Below are 16,342 nucleotides of genomic sequence, written 5' to 3' on the forward strand. Positions count from 1 at the left end.
GTATGTGGAAGAGGGCGGGGGGGTTCCGACAGTGTGGTTGGAGGCTAATTTAAATCCTGGCCATGTCAAATAATTTTATATCCAACAAGAAAAGGCACTCGGAGAGTGAAAGTCTCCACCAAGGCCACTCCGTTTTTAACAGTGTCAACGTGGATTAAGGTCTAGATTTGGACCAAATAACAAAAACGTTATGTGAGATACTTTTTTTCCTTTTTCACAGCAACGCATTTTTGCAGAGTTAATAACAAAAATGTCAAGAATCCACCTCACAATTATTGGTTAAACTGTGTAACCTCCATCCCCAGAAAATGTAATCAAAATCCATTCTCGATGTTTTCAGTCATGCTGGATGCAGTAAGACAGACAACAGACACAAGACAGCACATATTTGCCATTTTTGGGTGAGTTGCCTTTACCAGATCCTCCCATTAAAACAATGTAATACATGGTATATGACAGTATTTGACATTTTTTAGGGGAAAATGCATGCGATGTATGTGGTGTATAATACATATACGGTATTTAAGGTTTGTAAATGACTAGAGCTGAAACAATTCATCAAGCCATCGATTATTAACCGATTACTAAATTAATCTTCAACTATTTTGATAATCGATAATCGCTTTTTTCATTATTAAAACGAGATTTCAGATCGTTTTAGCTTCTTTACTTTGTTTCTTTGCTCCACATAACAAAGAAATCATTAAAACTGAATTATTTTGCTTTGTGGACATTCGAGAACATCGTCAATCACGGATCAACATTTTTTAGACCAAAAGATTAATCAATTAATAGACAGATTCATCGATTACAAAAACAACAGTTAGTTGCAGCTCTACAAATGACTTTATAGATGTGATCAAATGTTCCATAAGACAAAATATTGACAAGAAAATAAGAAATAAATCAAAGTATGCCATACGTGAAGCACATTATCAGCATATAATCACGGTAAATAAAGAGAAATAGAATAGATGTTGTGTTTGTTTTTCTGATTGATTAAAAGCAGCTTTTCAGACAGTTTACGCTGAATCACGTAAACATACATGTGCTACAATGTAGCCTGTTCTCCATGTCATCAATAACAATTTAATCTGGGATATAGGCCTTCGACTTGATCTGTGATATAAATGCACATTTGATTTTTTTTATGTGCTTTTCCATTCAAAATCCTCTTATGATGACAAACACTAATCTCTGCTGAAATTATAAAGCAGAGGCTCAACGCTGCGTTTCCACATGAGACTCAACGTTTTTTACTTTAGGGGCCGACTCCCAAAAGTGGATGAAGAGATCTAAAGCTATGAAGGAGAGTCCAGGGGGCACAGTGGATTTATGGAGGCGCTTGTTATATAGTTATGCATTAATATTCCAGGACAATCTCCACAGCAGTCAATATGTTGTGTTTGCACTGCCGAACCAAAAATATCCTCCTCCGGGATAAATCCTGCCTAAGTTCTCCTCTGCCCGTGGAGTAAACTGTTTAAAAAAAAAAAAAAACTGTTATTGTGCAGACACAAATCCAAACATGGCCAACAGCAGAGTCTAACGTGGAAGTGAACATGAATCACTGCACACGATTGAACTTTAATGGGTAATTTCAATGAAAAATGACATTAATCATTTTTAGACAAATGACAAAACGCTTATAAATGATGTAGTTTCTCTCTCTCTCACACACACACACTATATTGCTCTTCACTCGCAGTTCACTTTTCACTCTGAGTGACACTTCCAGAGGAAAAACAGGATTCACCAGACAGAGAGAGGAAATGAAAAGTGTGTGAGAGACAGATGATGATGACGATGATGATGATGAAGAAAACGGTGGTGAAGGATGACAGCTGTTTACACGGCGAGCGTCGCAATTCTCTTCGTTTGGTGTACACTACTGTTCAAAAGTTTGGGGTCACTTAGAAAGGAAAATCATACATTGTTAATGTGGTAAACAACTATTCTAGCTGCAAATGTCTGGTTTTTAATGGAATATGTACATAGGTGTATTACTTAGGCCATTTTCCAGCAATCTCTCCAGTGTTGATGAAAAAAATTTGTATAGGTGACCCCAAACTTTTGAACGGTAGTATACATTGTGTCGTCTGTGCAATGACATTTGCGATGATGATATTTTCAACCGCTATCCGAGATTTTAAGACTCCTTTATCAGTTTGCATTGACCAATTGTACTAAGTGCATATTAACAGGCTCATACCTGATGGACTCATATCCGAGCGATCGATATCTGAGTTTTTCCAAGGCCGCGTGGACACAGAAATCAATCGTCAACTCCGATTCTCAAATCAGACTCGTGTCTGTTAAGCGGCTCTTCGACATGAGACACTAATATTGGAGTCCAACCTGCTTTTTAAATGCATTCAATCAAAATTTTACTTGAATTAGCAGCAGAACCAGGGATATAATCAGGCTTAAATGACCGTTTCCTCTTGTGCAGTTTTACTTCCCACAACCTGCAAAATGTACTATTAGAGTTTGGTTTTTAGGCTGATTTGCAGTATGTGATTTGTATGGTTTGTCCATGAATGCTGTAAAGTTCACATTTATGTCCTTTTGTTTTAGTAAGTTCCCACTCAGAGTCAGAAGCATTCGTGTATCAGGGCATTCATTGCCGATTAACTTCACCGCAGTTAATTGACACCGGTGTTAATGACGTTAGTCGTCTCCATGTGTTCTGTGAGAGTAAACAAATCAGCATCTCTTCACCTGATGCTCGTCGAAGGAAGGCGAGGAGCGTTATCTTTGCGTTTTCAGACTCACGACGTTCTCCTTAAACACTCCAACCCTCGTATGACCCATTTAGGCCTTATCTTAAGTTCTGGGCCCATATGGTGAAACGTGTCTGTGTCAATGCAGTCCTGTGAGATTTGATCCCCTGAAGTCAAATTAAAGTTCATGCAGAGGAGGTGTCGGATTTTTCCTCCCATATTTCTATTTAAATCTGGTTACTTTTTTTTTCTGCCACTCTTCAGACTTGTTTGTATGTAAAGTGGGTCTGGAGTGTTTGCTAATCCTATTCCAGCAGCAGCAGCAGTGTGTGAAATATGTCAATTATTTGGCTAAGACCTGCGATTACAGTGTCCAGACAGAGGTGTGATTGGGATGACACAAATATGTTATTACATTGATTTCAGAGCTTCCAGAGGGAACGCTTATATGAAAACAGTGTACTACATGTGATGTTTGCTCTCGTCCCTTGTTTGTGCGGGACTCCCTGCCTGCTGAGCTTACAGTGTGCTAATTGGAGTGACAGAGGGGATCTCGTGCCGCTGGCTCTAAGCCAGATCACGGTGTTCTCAGAGGAAAAAAAACGCTGCTGCACAATGCAGTAAATATTCATTTGAGCGGCTTCGCTGCATTACGAGGACAGTTGAATGAAACCTGTGAGACTTTTTTAGCAGCTGAACATCAGGTCAAGTTAAAGCCCGAGGGCAAATAATTCCAAGTTGTAATGCATCATGGTTTTATCGTGCACTTGGAGCCAGGGGGAGTTAAATTTCCTGACAAAGCGAGCTGCTGGTGGCAGGTTTAACCGAGGATAAGACGCAGGCAGCTAAAAATAGCATTTTGATTAACATAATATTAATTAAGAGCGGCTTTGAACATTTTCTTGAAACATATTTGGTCATTTATAAAACAGAAATGATAAACATTAATTGTCCTCTGAGGATTCCACGTTGGTGAATAGGGAAATATCTAATTTGACAAATTTTCTACAATTTTAGGTGAAACTTAAACAGTATACTATATGAAGTACCACTGAAATACTGACATAGAACATACTGTAGAGCAATCGAATATAGAACAATGAAATTGAAGCCTTTGCTATTTGCTCATTGCATTGTATCAAATTGCAATAAATCTTTTTAGATAACACTTTACAACACAGTAACAAAATGTTATTTGCAGTAATAATGGTGTAGTGTGATAATAAAAAGAACCTTTGCAGTAATACCATGTTATTTCCAAAGTATTATCCAGGTTACAGCTTGGTAATGTGACTTATTATAGGTTACCATCAGTAGTAATACCTACACATGGACTTTTTGTGAATGAAAATGTATAAAGTTGAAATTAGGTCCCACTTGGTAATTAGTATATAACAATATAACATGGTATTACCATATTATTGCCTCCCAGACACACAATGATACTACTACCATGCTGTTACTGCAGTGTAATGTAAACTGACTGACTGCAGTGAGCTCAGACCTTCCGCCTCCTCTCGCCGTGACTCCACATGTAGTGCCTGCTTCCTGAGATTACATAACGACTCCCTCAAGCAGAGGAGGTGACGCGAGATCACAGGGTGTTTGTGACAAGTCGGAGCAGAATGCTGCCTTAAGAGGAGATGGTGGCGGGACCCTGTGAACTCGCCGTACTCTCTGCGCAGAGCCGGGAACCACAGAGGCCTGACATTATGCTCATGTCAGCTATCGATTCTGCAGGCCGGGGAACAACAGAAGACATATTCTCTCCTTGCTGACCTCCCCCTCCCTCCACTCTCATCAGTATGCTCAAATCACGCCATCTTTGCTCCCCCCGTCTCTGTCTTGTCTTGTGGTCAGCAAACACAGACCTGCCTGTTCTTTCTGTGTGGACCCATATATTCACTTTTGCATAAAAACAAAACAACATGTACTGTATTTGTTTCCAGAAATCTGCTCTACTGGTCTCCACTATTGTTAAATGACCATTGAGACTTTATAGAACTATTTAAATTTAATGAGCGCCAGGACTGTACCACATGGTAAAAATTCAGTACATTTACATGCACAGTTTAATCGAGCAAAGGCCATAGTCGGACTAAGACAGGCAATCGGACAACTTGCAGAGTCCTAGTATAAATGCATAAATAAATTGATGTATTGGACATATGTCTGACTCCGTCTCAACAGGTGGCGCTGTATCTCTCTCTCTGTTGACCTTTGTGTCGTGAATCACGATACAAATTAGATGGAGCATGGCTCTTGTGGTTGCCATGTTGTCCAAAGAAAGACGACGCCGGCGTATGATTTCCGTCAACAGCGCTGCAGTTTATACATCTTCTCCTCCGACTTCCGGGTCAAAGACCGGGGAGGAAAGTTTGGTACATGCACAGAAAGTCCGACTCCAGTACGACTCCAGTACGACTCCAGTCCAACTCCAGTCCGACTCCAGTCCGACTAAGTGTGTACAAGCAGGAGTGATCCGACTATGAATCGCATTATCCAAGTATGTTAGTCCGACTAAGACCGGCTCAATTTTAGTCTGACTAACGTATTTACATGACATTAAGGGAACCGAATAATTGTCTTAGTCCGACTAGAATCAGACTTTTAACATGCATGTAAACACAACGACTGGCACAGCTTTCCACGCACATTTCCCATGATTCCACGCTCCTTCATGACATCATCGAACGAGTTCTTCTGTAATTGTTTCGATTGAGAGACAGTAGAAATTACATACTGTGCGTTTAACTGTATGGGCTAAACTTAGAGCTGTTTGCACATTTCCTGTCTCAGATTTCACTCGCATCTAATACTTGTATTCGCGGCTGTTTTTTGTTTTTTTTTATCAGATTGCGCAAAAAAAATGAGACATTTAACTCGCAGATCTCTTTGTTGAACATCATTAATTGGAGCTTTTACAGTCCAGTTGTCTAATTATCTCTGACCTCAAAGATTCACAGAGAGCACTCTCAATAATGTGCTTCCCCAGTGTCTTTTCCCCTCCTCCTCTTCCTCTCAGTTTTCACTCTTTGCTCCAAACCAACGGAGACTGTCTCCTTAATAAAAGAGTGTAGGGTTGCATCGTATATATTTCAGATCAGGGTGCATTAGGGCTCTGCAATAATTTAATGGCTACGTGTGTTGCAATATAATTTCCTCAATAGCAATATATACAGTATATAATCTCAATTGCTTTTATTGTTGTACTTCAGATTTGTGAATAGTTTTTTCTTTTTAATTATGCATTTCTGTCAATGTCTGTCCATAAAAAAACAATAGCCGTTTTCTCAACTTCTCACGTATTGGCTTTAGTTTTGGGGTCACGTCGTCCAGCCCCAGTGATAATAATAAGAAAACATTTTATTTTGTGGTGATAAATAAAATGAATGAGTTCAACCGAGGTCGTATCATTTCGTGCATCCTTGCATAAGTGTCGTATAAAATGGTAGTTTTATGTTGACACGTGGTAATGGACTATCTTATTTTAAAACTATCTCAGTAAATATGAAACGGAAGCTCGACTCTTAAAAAGTTACATCGCAGTGGCAATATATAATATATGTCAGAAAGGTTTGCCATTAGATGTTTTACTTAAATCTTTCAGCCCTATTACTTGCTTATGCTCACAGTTTCATTCTGAGTCATTCACTAAAAACGTCATGAGAATGTTCTTCTGAGTTTCTGACAGTTGTTAAGTTTGTAAATTATGATACCTCTTGCCCTGGATTTAGCCTTTCAGACTATATAAAAGCTGCCCTACTTTTAGCTTAATAGGCCTAAAAAGAAAGATCCTCAGCTCCCGTGTGTTTTGGTTATTTACAGAAAACTCTTCATTCTCACAGTCTGTGTTTCGACGATGCCACCAAAAAAGTTTGTTTGCGTGTCGTTACTCTCTACAGGCAGGAGCATCGTCCATGTGGGCGTCATGCTGTGGGCTGCTGAACGAGGTGATGGGCACGGGCACGGTGCGGGCACAGCAGCCTGGGTTTGGAGCGGGCGCTCGGCCCTTCCGCTTCGCCCCCAGCGCCGGCTACTCCACCTACCCGCCCACCAGCTCAGGGAGCGCCGGACATCTGTGCAAGGCCTGCGGACTGGCCTTCTCTGTCTTCAGACGCAAGGTAATTAAAAAACTATGAGCAAAGAGTCTAATTTAAGAAAAAATATCATCGTTAAAATAAGCGTTATATGCGAAAAAACAATACACAGTTTTCTTTGGAAGACATTCTGCCAAATGATCATTTCACCTAAACTTTACTCATGTAAAGCTGTGTGACAACTGTGTACAGATTTATTTAAGGGCAAAATTATTATTTTGCAACTCTTTTGATGAATAAAAGTGTGACTTTTAATGGAAAACACACAGAAATTGTACAGGTGACCCCAAACTTTTGAACGGTAGTTTAAGTTGTAATTTGACTGAATAACTCAAATGTCAGCACTATTGATGTTTCCAAAAAAAGAAGGGGGGGGGCATTGGCGTTATCCTTTAGGAGCATACACCATACATATTCATTCTGGTATTTCCTGGTGTCTCTGCACAGCTGCCCCGTGTCAGGGATTAATGGCAGCGTGCACCGCGTCCGTCTGGCAGTCGTACGCACCGAGACACAGAAGAAAATCAGGCGCAGCGGCGTTTTCATCAGCGCTCGCTTCATACACGTCGCTCTATCGTCATCCACACACCGGTTTGCCTGGGTCGATTTCCGCGATACACGTGTGTATGAAAAGAAAAGTGCAGGAGGGTAGCGTTTGAAGAACAGTATGTGCTGCGGCGATGGTGTGCCTCTGGTAGACCTGGCCATATTTGTGCGCTACTGATAAGTAAAAGGTTGACAGCATTTCAAGTGTCAGTCTACTCAGGTGCTCGACAGCATTAAGCCTGGAAAATGTCAAGCAGGAGATAAAGACGAGTTTGTCTCTTTTCCTTTTTTACCAAGAAAATAACAGATTGTGCAGCCGGACGTGAGCTGCAGAATATTTCCTCTCTCTTCTGACATTAACTAAGGTTTTGATATCTCTCTCTTCTTTTATAGTGCACATCCAAAAAGTAATCAGTAATCTAATGTTAAATTAACTGCCTAATATTCTAATAATCAGTAACTTTTTTAATTTCACCTTCTTAAATGATGCAGTGGAAAACATTTAGGAGGGATAATTGGAACGCACACTATGGTGAATGTCCACACAAGCCAAAGCAGTGAGCGTGAAGAGCGTTGAAAAGGAGTGTTTACATATTTTCTGCTATGCATCATAGTTCCCGATGTGCTCGAGTAGCGGGAGCAGAGAAGTCCTCACTTTTGGCACTTTTCCACTATACAGTTCTATTCAGTTGACTCTACTCAATTTCTTTAGTACCTGGTACTTTTTTTAGCACTTGCTCTGGTGAAGTTCCAAGCGAGCCGAGCCGATACTAAAATGTGACGTCGACAGACTGCTGGTCAATGATTGGTCAGAGACCGTCAGAGTCACGAGCGCGACGACCGACAAAAGAGTCAAACCGAACAACGCCAAAGTGAAGATCGGTTAAAAAGACTTAAAAATCCTGAAAACATGCGTAAATCTCCAACATTTAGCAAAGGAGATTTCTAAAATCCCAATATTTAACTGGTGTATTTAGCAACAGCAATGGTGCAAGCTTTTTGACACATTTTATGGACCAAACACTGTCAATGAATCAACAAAATAATTGAAAATAAAAAAATCAATGGTTGCAGCACAAGTGTAAATCCATACAGCTGGAGCTGGGTTATGCAGACATATGCTTCTTAAATTAATTCAAACATTTATGATCCACTTTCTGCCAATCAAACCAGCTAATTAAGCACAAATAATCACTATTATATACGACATACTACAAAGAAAATATATGCACACATTCTTCAAATGCTCGATGGAAGTTTTGATAACTCATGAACTGTTTTCTTCTCTTTTTTTTAAGTAATTTGTTACATGACAACAACAAAGTCACACTGTCATGCAGCAAGTTTATAAAGTAAAATTCTGGATTATTGCTTGTGGGTTGATTTAATTATTCTGGTGCAAATGAAACAATGTTGCCAGAGGCTGCAGTGAGCTCAGTTCCATCACATGACCCACTTCCCACATCTCAAAATAGTAAAATCCCTCTCAGTGCATGATTGATTTATTCATCAAAAGTGACGGAGGATGAATAGTTTAATATGCCGACAGAAGTCGAACATCAGAGGCCGCTTAGAAATAATCATATAGACATTATTTAAACGGCTTTATGTCGATAAATTCACTCAAAAGAGGAGTTTGATTTCTTTATTTGGAAAGAAAAATATGAGCTAATCACATCTCTTTTTTTCCCCCCTCCTCGTCTCCCCTGCAGCACATCTGCTGTGACTGTAAGAAGAGTTTTTGCACCCTGTGCTCGGTGCTGCAGGAGGACCTGCACTGCTGCACAACCTGCCATCTACTGCGTGGCACAGCATTCCAGCGGCCTCGGCTCATGCAGCTGCGAGTAAAAGACCTGCGCCAGTATCTGCTGCTGCGCAACATCCCCACCGACACGTGCAGGGAGAAAGAGGACCTGGTGGACCTGGTGCTCTGTCATCAGGGGACAAGGGCGCCCCAGAGAGCAGTGCTGGTAGAGGATGAGGAGGAGGAGGAGGAGGAAGAAGAGGAAGAAGAGGAAGAAGAAGAAGAAGAAGAGGAAGACACTCACGAGGAGGAGGAGGAGGGAGATGGGGAAGATGACACAGACAGTCTGCACTCACTCCCCCACTCACATGCCGCCTCGCCCCGCTCCGCCTCTGAACAGTCAGTCCTCTCCGCCTCTCAGGGAGACGTGCTCAGCCCAGGAAGTGACAGCTCAGGAACCAGCAGCCAGGTCTGACAAGTGTTCATTCTCTCATTCACTCGTCTCCAAAATGCCACACACTTCTCTCACATCTGCCCTCATTCTTTCCAAGATCGTTAATTTCAAAGGTGAAATCAAACGTCTCTGTGCGACAGTTCTTAAGTCCCTGGTAAACAACTTCTCTCTGTCAACCACGTGTGTCATCCTCCTCAGATGTTTGTTTCATGTTTCTCTCATTGTGTTTTTTTTGTTTGAATGTCAGTGCTTTGTTGTGAACAAAGTACAACTGTTTTCCCTCGACTGACAATGACACAACTCAGCTCGACTGACTTTGTCTGAAGTGACAACTGTTAACAGCTGCCTTAGCTCTCTCTGTGTTTGCTAGCGCTACCATCTTTAAGTTAAAGAACTCATGGAGTGAGGACATTTTATGCATTCCTCACAGCTTCAAAGAGCTGTTTGTAGTTTAAGACATACAGTGTGTTTACATGCATTAACAGGCTGATTGTAGTCGGACTAAGACAATCATTTGGTTTTCTTAATGTCATGTAAACCCATCAGTCCGACTAAAATCGAGCTAGTCAGACTAACATACCTGGATAATGTGATTCATAGTCTTATTACTCCTGTGAGTATACACTTAGTCGGACTAACATACCTGGATAATGTGATTCATAGTCTGATTACTCCTGCCTGTATATGCTTAGTCGGACTAACATACCTGGATAATGTGATTCATAGCATGTATACACTTAGTCGGACTAACATACCTGGATAATGTGATTCATAGCCGGATTACTCCTACGTGTACACGCTTAGTCGGACTAACATACCTGGATATTGTGATGCATAGTCCAATTACTCCTCCGTGTTTTTGCTTAGTCGGACTGGAGTCAGACTTTCCAGGCATTAACCAAAATGTCCTCCCCAGTCTTTGACCCAGAAGTAGAAAGAGACCTTGTATAATTAAGCTCAGACAGACGGAGCGAAATCTACAGAGAAGACCCATTTTTTGGATTTTCTTGAGACTCAAGGAGCAACTTTTTTTCCGGCAATCCCATTTATTGCAGCTTTAATGTTTTGGTCAGAGCTAGGATTAGGTTAAGGAAGGGGATAGGTGTTAAAATCTGAAAGTCAACGTTAGGCAATGCATTATGTAAATGAGTGTCCTCACAAAAGGACAGAAGCATGTTTGTGAGCACATAGCAGTGCACAGAGTTCTCAGTGCAGCCAGTGAAGCAGATTAAGCTCTTTGCCTTTTTTAGGTCTGTAACATAGGCTGAGTCTGTTATGCAACAACCCCACAGGTTGAGAAATCCCCCACAGCATCACAGCTGCAGCAAAACAACAGAAACAAGCTGTACATCTCTCTCTCTCCTCATCCCCCCGTACATAATCTCTCACTTTGTTTTTGTTTTTTTGTGTTAGTTTTTTGAATTTCTCCTTGTTTGTGCGGGCTTAACATTCTTCTTGTGGAAAAAAGATTATTCAAATCCACTGTTCAGTTTAGATTTTTGTAAAGGTTGTCATTTTGTCTTGAGGTAAATGAGTCTATAGGCATCATCTCATGAGCATAGGTGTACCAACATTGGGATTTTACATTTGTAGCTAGATGTAATATTATATTTACAAAATATACATCATGCGCCAACTTTAAATTATTAAATGATTTGTGTACCAGTTGTTGTTATTTTTCACATTATAAAAGTAGTGGGAGTTCAGTGGGTTTGGTGTCTGACCTATAATAACTTGATTTATAAAGCACCTTAAAAAACAAAGTGCTTTTACAAAGTGCTTTGTCAGACAAAGCAAAAGTAGGATAACGGGGGGGGGGGACTAAATTCAGAACACCAAATCTCAAGAGAGGAAAGATAACTTAATGCAAAAGCAAGCAATTAATAGTAAAAAAAAATATTATCATATTAGATTTACTGCTCAAAGACGCTTAGGAAGAATAGGTAGAAATGCAGCATTATGAAAACATTATTCAGTATTAAAAGCAATAAAACATCAGAGGTCATTGTTTATATCAGGATATGAGACTATGGATGTTTCTGAAACATGTTTTTAGCCTCATGATCACAATGTGTCAGAAACACCTGAAGGGAATTTCTTCATATTTGGCAAGAACAACATGCTTTAAGTGGAGTGATATGATAAACTGCTGAGCGATGACTGAAATGCTTTAATGCGAGTTAAAACAAACTCAACTGACTTCAGTCTCCACTCACTCAGGAGCATGAGGACACTCCAGCAGCGTCCCTCTTGAACCTGGAGCCCACTGAAAATATCATTGAGGTATGACACTTGTCTTTTTTTTTACTTTTATATTCAGTCACGGAAATGAAAGAATAGACTTTGAAGTAAAAAACCTTGCTGGTCGTCTAGTTACCAAAGCTGTGCTTCTCATTTGAACGACAGGTCAGTCCTGGGACACAGAGGAGGATCAGAGCTTCGCTGTCTGATCTGGACAATGAAGCGGCGATAGAAAACCTCTCCGTGCGCCAGCTGAAAGAGATTCTCGCCAGGAACTTTGTCAATTACTCGGGCTGCTGTGAGAAGTGGGAGCTGCTGGAGCGAGTGCATCGACTCTACAGAGAAAACGAGCAGAACAGGAAATCCAGTAAGAACTTCTGCCTCTAAACGTCTTAAGTGTCGTGAATTCTACTGCTCTGTATGATTAAATATGTTTTTCTCTTCTTTTTTAGTAGAAAATGTGAGCATAACTGCAGGTAATTTTGCTTTTTTTATTATCACATTCGTTGTCGTTATGCGACTACACCTTCAAATGCTTTCACTTATATGCATATAGAGCCCTCATTAAGGAACACATTGGCATTTAATGCAGTTTTAATTACTGTCAACACTGTGTTTTATATTAATTACTGCTCATTTGTATCTATTAAGTGGTGGCATACCCCCCACCTCTCTGCAACAGTGGAGTTGGAGGTAAGACGTTCTTATATATATATAAAAAAAAGCCACTTTTCACGTCCACCTTCATGAAAAATCCCTGTACATTGCACTGCTCATCTCATTGTAATAAACAGTGAAAGCATGCCGAAGCCATTTTTACACATTTTACCTTTTAATTGATTATCGTATCATGGTCAGTTGAGTCATTATCTTGTGTCTCTCTCTCAGCGTCTCCATCTTCTGTCGTGTTTCTTTCTCCCCCCTGTGTGTAAACTGTGCATTATCTCATTATATTCTGAACAGCAGCCACTCATTGTCATTAATACACTCTCATAGAGCTCTTACCTCTTGATGAGTCATCGTATTACTCCAGTGGCAGCGTGTCTCCGTCAGGTGTAATTACATTTTCAAACTTGCTCCAGCTTCTCTTTTGATACGGAGGTCGGGGATCATATTATCCCACTCGATAGTCACTTGTGTGGGGACAGCAGGCAGGCCGCAGCTCTGTTGGCCTCATCTAGATGTGAGCAGCGGGAGACAGATTCAGGCCAGTGAGCTGATCAGTCAGCTGTCAGACATTTAATTCATATTAACGAGTGCAATGACTAATTTGTGGCTCATTTGTGTGGTTAGATTCCACCCCTTTAATTGTTTAAAGTGACTGTTAAGTCACGCCGCTGTCACCGGGAACCAGAGAGACAAGGACTCTTGCCCTCACCAGCAAAGTGATGTTAGCCACTTAACAAAAGGCTTATCAAATGAATTCTATGCCTGCTTAAGTCTTTAATGTCTGAAGAGTATATTTGCCACTTTACCCAGCTGTTAGACCAGCTCTTCAGAGTGAAAACTGCAGTATGCAACTATCAAAACCCATCCATCCATCGTCTACTGCTTCATCCTCCACATGAGGGACGGAGGAAGCTGTGATAGGCGGGGTCACACCCTGGACAGTTTGCCAGTCCATCACAGAGACACAAAGAGACAAACAACCACCCACTCGACCACCTATGGTCAATTTAGAGTGTCCAATTTACCCAATCCCCATATTGCATGTTTTTGGACTGTGGGAGGAAGCCAGAGAACCCTGCACCAAAATCAATAGAGACAATTATGTTTAGCTTGTGAGAACACAAAAGCTACTGGTCTACTGTTTTGGTAAGTTTGTGTACGGTAAATCTCAATGTCCAATCATCGAATCACTGATTTCTCAGGATAACACATTTGAAATTAACGGAGGAAGTAGTCTTATGTGTGCAGTGACACAAACTTCAGTTTCCACTCAGAGAACGTGGTTTAATTCGAGAAAAGGTGGCAATCACATTCTTAATTATCTTTGAGACAGAGTAGATTTCAGTAGATGAGCCTTTTGTTAAGTGGCTAAAATCTGTTGTTTTCCCAACGACAGTCATGTTTTCAATGGGGGCGACGTCTGTGTCTCAGACTAGTCCTCAGCAATGGCAGCACTGACTGAACTATCCCTTTAGCCTCTGTGTTACAGCCCCAGGCATTAGTTTCAAACAATTGAACTATAGAAGACAATAAAATGCAATCCTACCAGCGCAATGTCTCAGTCTCAGTGTTAGTACCACCTGTAAAATACAGATAGAGTTCAGCAGCAATGACGACACAGCGTGTTCAGTTCATCATCCAGATTACATCTGTTCTTTAATTCACCATTAATGTTTCCCTTAGTGTCAGATCCTGTTTCAGTCTATATTTGGCCTTAAGTGCTTACTTAAGTCCATTTACTCACACGTTCTGCAACATCTCACATTTCTCATGTACTTACAGGTTATGGTCACAAGTAACATACAAGTACACTCTATCATATAAGTGTATCAGGTCTACTATACCCATGTAGAGCAAGTTGCAGCAATACTGATGATACATTTATTTGTCAAGCACTCTTTACAAATGTACCAATCAAGCTTAATCAAACATTACAACGCTACTAAAAATACTTGTCTGGTAAGGCAAGGGAAGAAAGAAAGAAGTCCAACAGCTCACACAAGGAGAAAGCACGAGGCAACAGTGGAGAGAGAAAAAACTCTCTTTAACAGGAAGACATCTCTGACAGAACCAGAGGTAAATAGGGGACAGAGAGGGAGGAGGGGGGGGGGAGAGGCATAAGGAGACAACAAATCAACATATCAACAATCACACAATACAACAACTAAAGCCAACAAGAGAGAGTGGGACATGGACCAACAGGGCAATAACAAAACAAAACAACAACTGTGTTTAAAACAAACAAATGTTAGTCTACTCTGCAATGATTCCGGATCTACACCCTTAATTTAAGTGCACTTATCACTCACAGGGAAAAACAAAACATTGTCAGTACAAAACTCTCTTGCTGGAAAGATAGGCATAAAACATTATTCACCATCATTTCAGCTACGACATAAACCAAAATAAACCGTGTGTGCTAAATAAATACACTTAAAATGCAAGCCACGTGCCTGCGAGACTAAACATAGGGCAGACAAAGACACGCCGGTCCTCACGACCTACCTGCGAGACTAAGCGCAGGGCAAAAATAACACTCCGGTACAGCGTCTGTACCTGTCGCCTCGAGATTAGCGGTATTTCGCAAGTAAAGTTCGACAGAAAATGCTCAAACCAATATCCAGAAGTTATAATTACAATCGTCAAGCTTATGTGAGGCTTTAGAAAGTAATGTCGACCATTTTGACCAACTACTAACCTGTAAAACAGAGTTGAACAACAAAAGACAAGGGAGACGTGTTCTCCATTCGTCATTCAAATTGCACCTGTGGTCCGGGCGGAAAAAGTGTACCCCTGAAACAACCCTGGGCACAACTGTTCCCGTGCCAACAGTTCCACTTGCGCGCTGCTTACCTTTACACTTTCTTTTAATGTTACATATGAAGAATAAAAATAACGTTAAAGTCACATACGTTATTATGTTAAGTATAAGGACTTAAAATGAAATTAAAATACATTTGAAAATACTTTAATTCATTTAAATAAACATTACAGTGGTTGCAGGAATGTTGTGTGGCGTATCTTACATGGTTTCTTTTAAACAGCATTTATTTAGATTATAAACTGTTCTTCAGTCTGTTTGTCCGAGTCTTAATTGACTTGAACCATCTGCCTGAGGCCACAGTCCAAATCCAATTTCAAGAACTATTTCATGCTGTTGGTAAAACATTCAAACCAATGTGTCCATTCAGTCTCTCATCTTCAACTTCCAGCCACAGCACGTGTTTGTCATCAACAGATGGAGATTCACATCTTGCCCATTTAAACCTCCGAGAGAATTGTTGCTAATGGGACGTGTGTCTCTGTCCACAGATGGTGTCAAAGCTCATCTGGCTATGGACGAAAACCTGTGTCGCATCTGCATGGACGCCATCATCGACTGTGTGCTGCTGGAATGCGGTCACATGGTGACCTGCACCAAGTGCGGGAAGAGAATGAGCGAGTGCCCCATCTGCAGGCAGTACGTCGTGCGTGCCGTGCATGTCTTCAAGTCCTAAAAACTATGAGCATGTGCGCGTCTCGAGCGGCCCTCGGGCGTGCACGTGGCCCCGGCTCTGAAATGATCACCGTGGATGAACTGCTGTGCATGACGTCTCGTATGGCCTAATGTTGCAGCAGGCGCAAACAACTTCTTTGCCATCTTTGAAGCACAGACTGTTGCCTCTGGGCAGACACAGTCTGTTTCCTCCTCCTCCTCCGCTCCCCTTACTAACTCATCCAGTCCCACTTCTTCTCCCTGGTGGACGTCACCAGCAGCAGCAGCGGGACACTCACTCTCGTTCTCTCACTCCCTCGAGTCTGATAAACACACAGCAGAATGCTCTCTGCCGTCACTTTCTTACTCTCTTTTTAGATTCTGCTCGCA

The 16,342-nt window shown here is 41.1% G+C and overlaps 1 protein-coding gene across 1 annotated transcript; it reads left to right on the forward strand.

The window, feature by feature from the left end:
* Nucleotides 1-345: 345 nt before the first annotated feature.
* Nucleotides 346-15,974, forward strand: rnf34b (ring finger protein 34b; the record flags this gene model as incomplete). Its single annotated transcript, XM_083902159.1, has 8 exons — nt 346-401; nt 6,629-6,847; nt 9,082-9,582; nt 11,788-11,850; nt 11,974-12,175; nt 12,261-12,284; nt 12,460-12,501; nt 15,790-15,974. Exons 2-8 carry the CDS (start codon nt 6,644-6,646, stop codon nt 15,972-15,974), a joined length of 1,221 nt encoding a protein of 406 aa, XP_083758285.1. The 5' UTR covers nt 346-401; nt 6,629-6,643.
* Nucleotides 15,975-16,342: the final 368 nt, after the last annotated feature.

Source organism: Microchirus variegatus (assembly GCF_963457635.1).
Source record: "Microchirus variegatus genome assembly, chromosome: 16".
NCBI lineage: Eukaryota > Metazoa > Chordata > Actinopteri > Pleuronectiformes > Soleidae > Microchirus > Microchirus variegatus.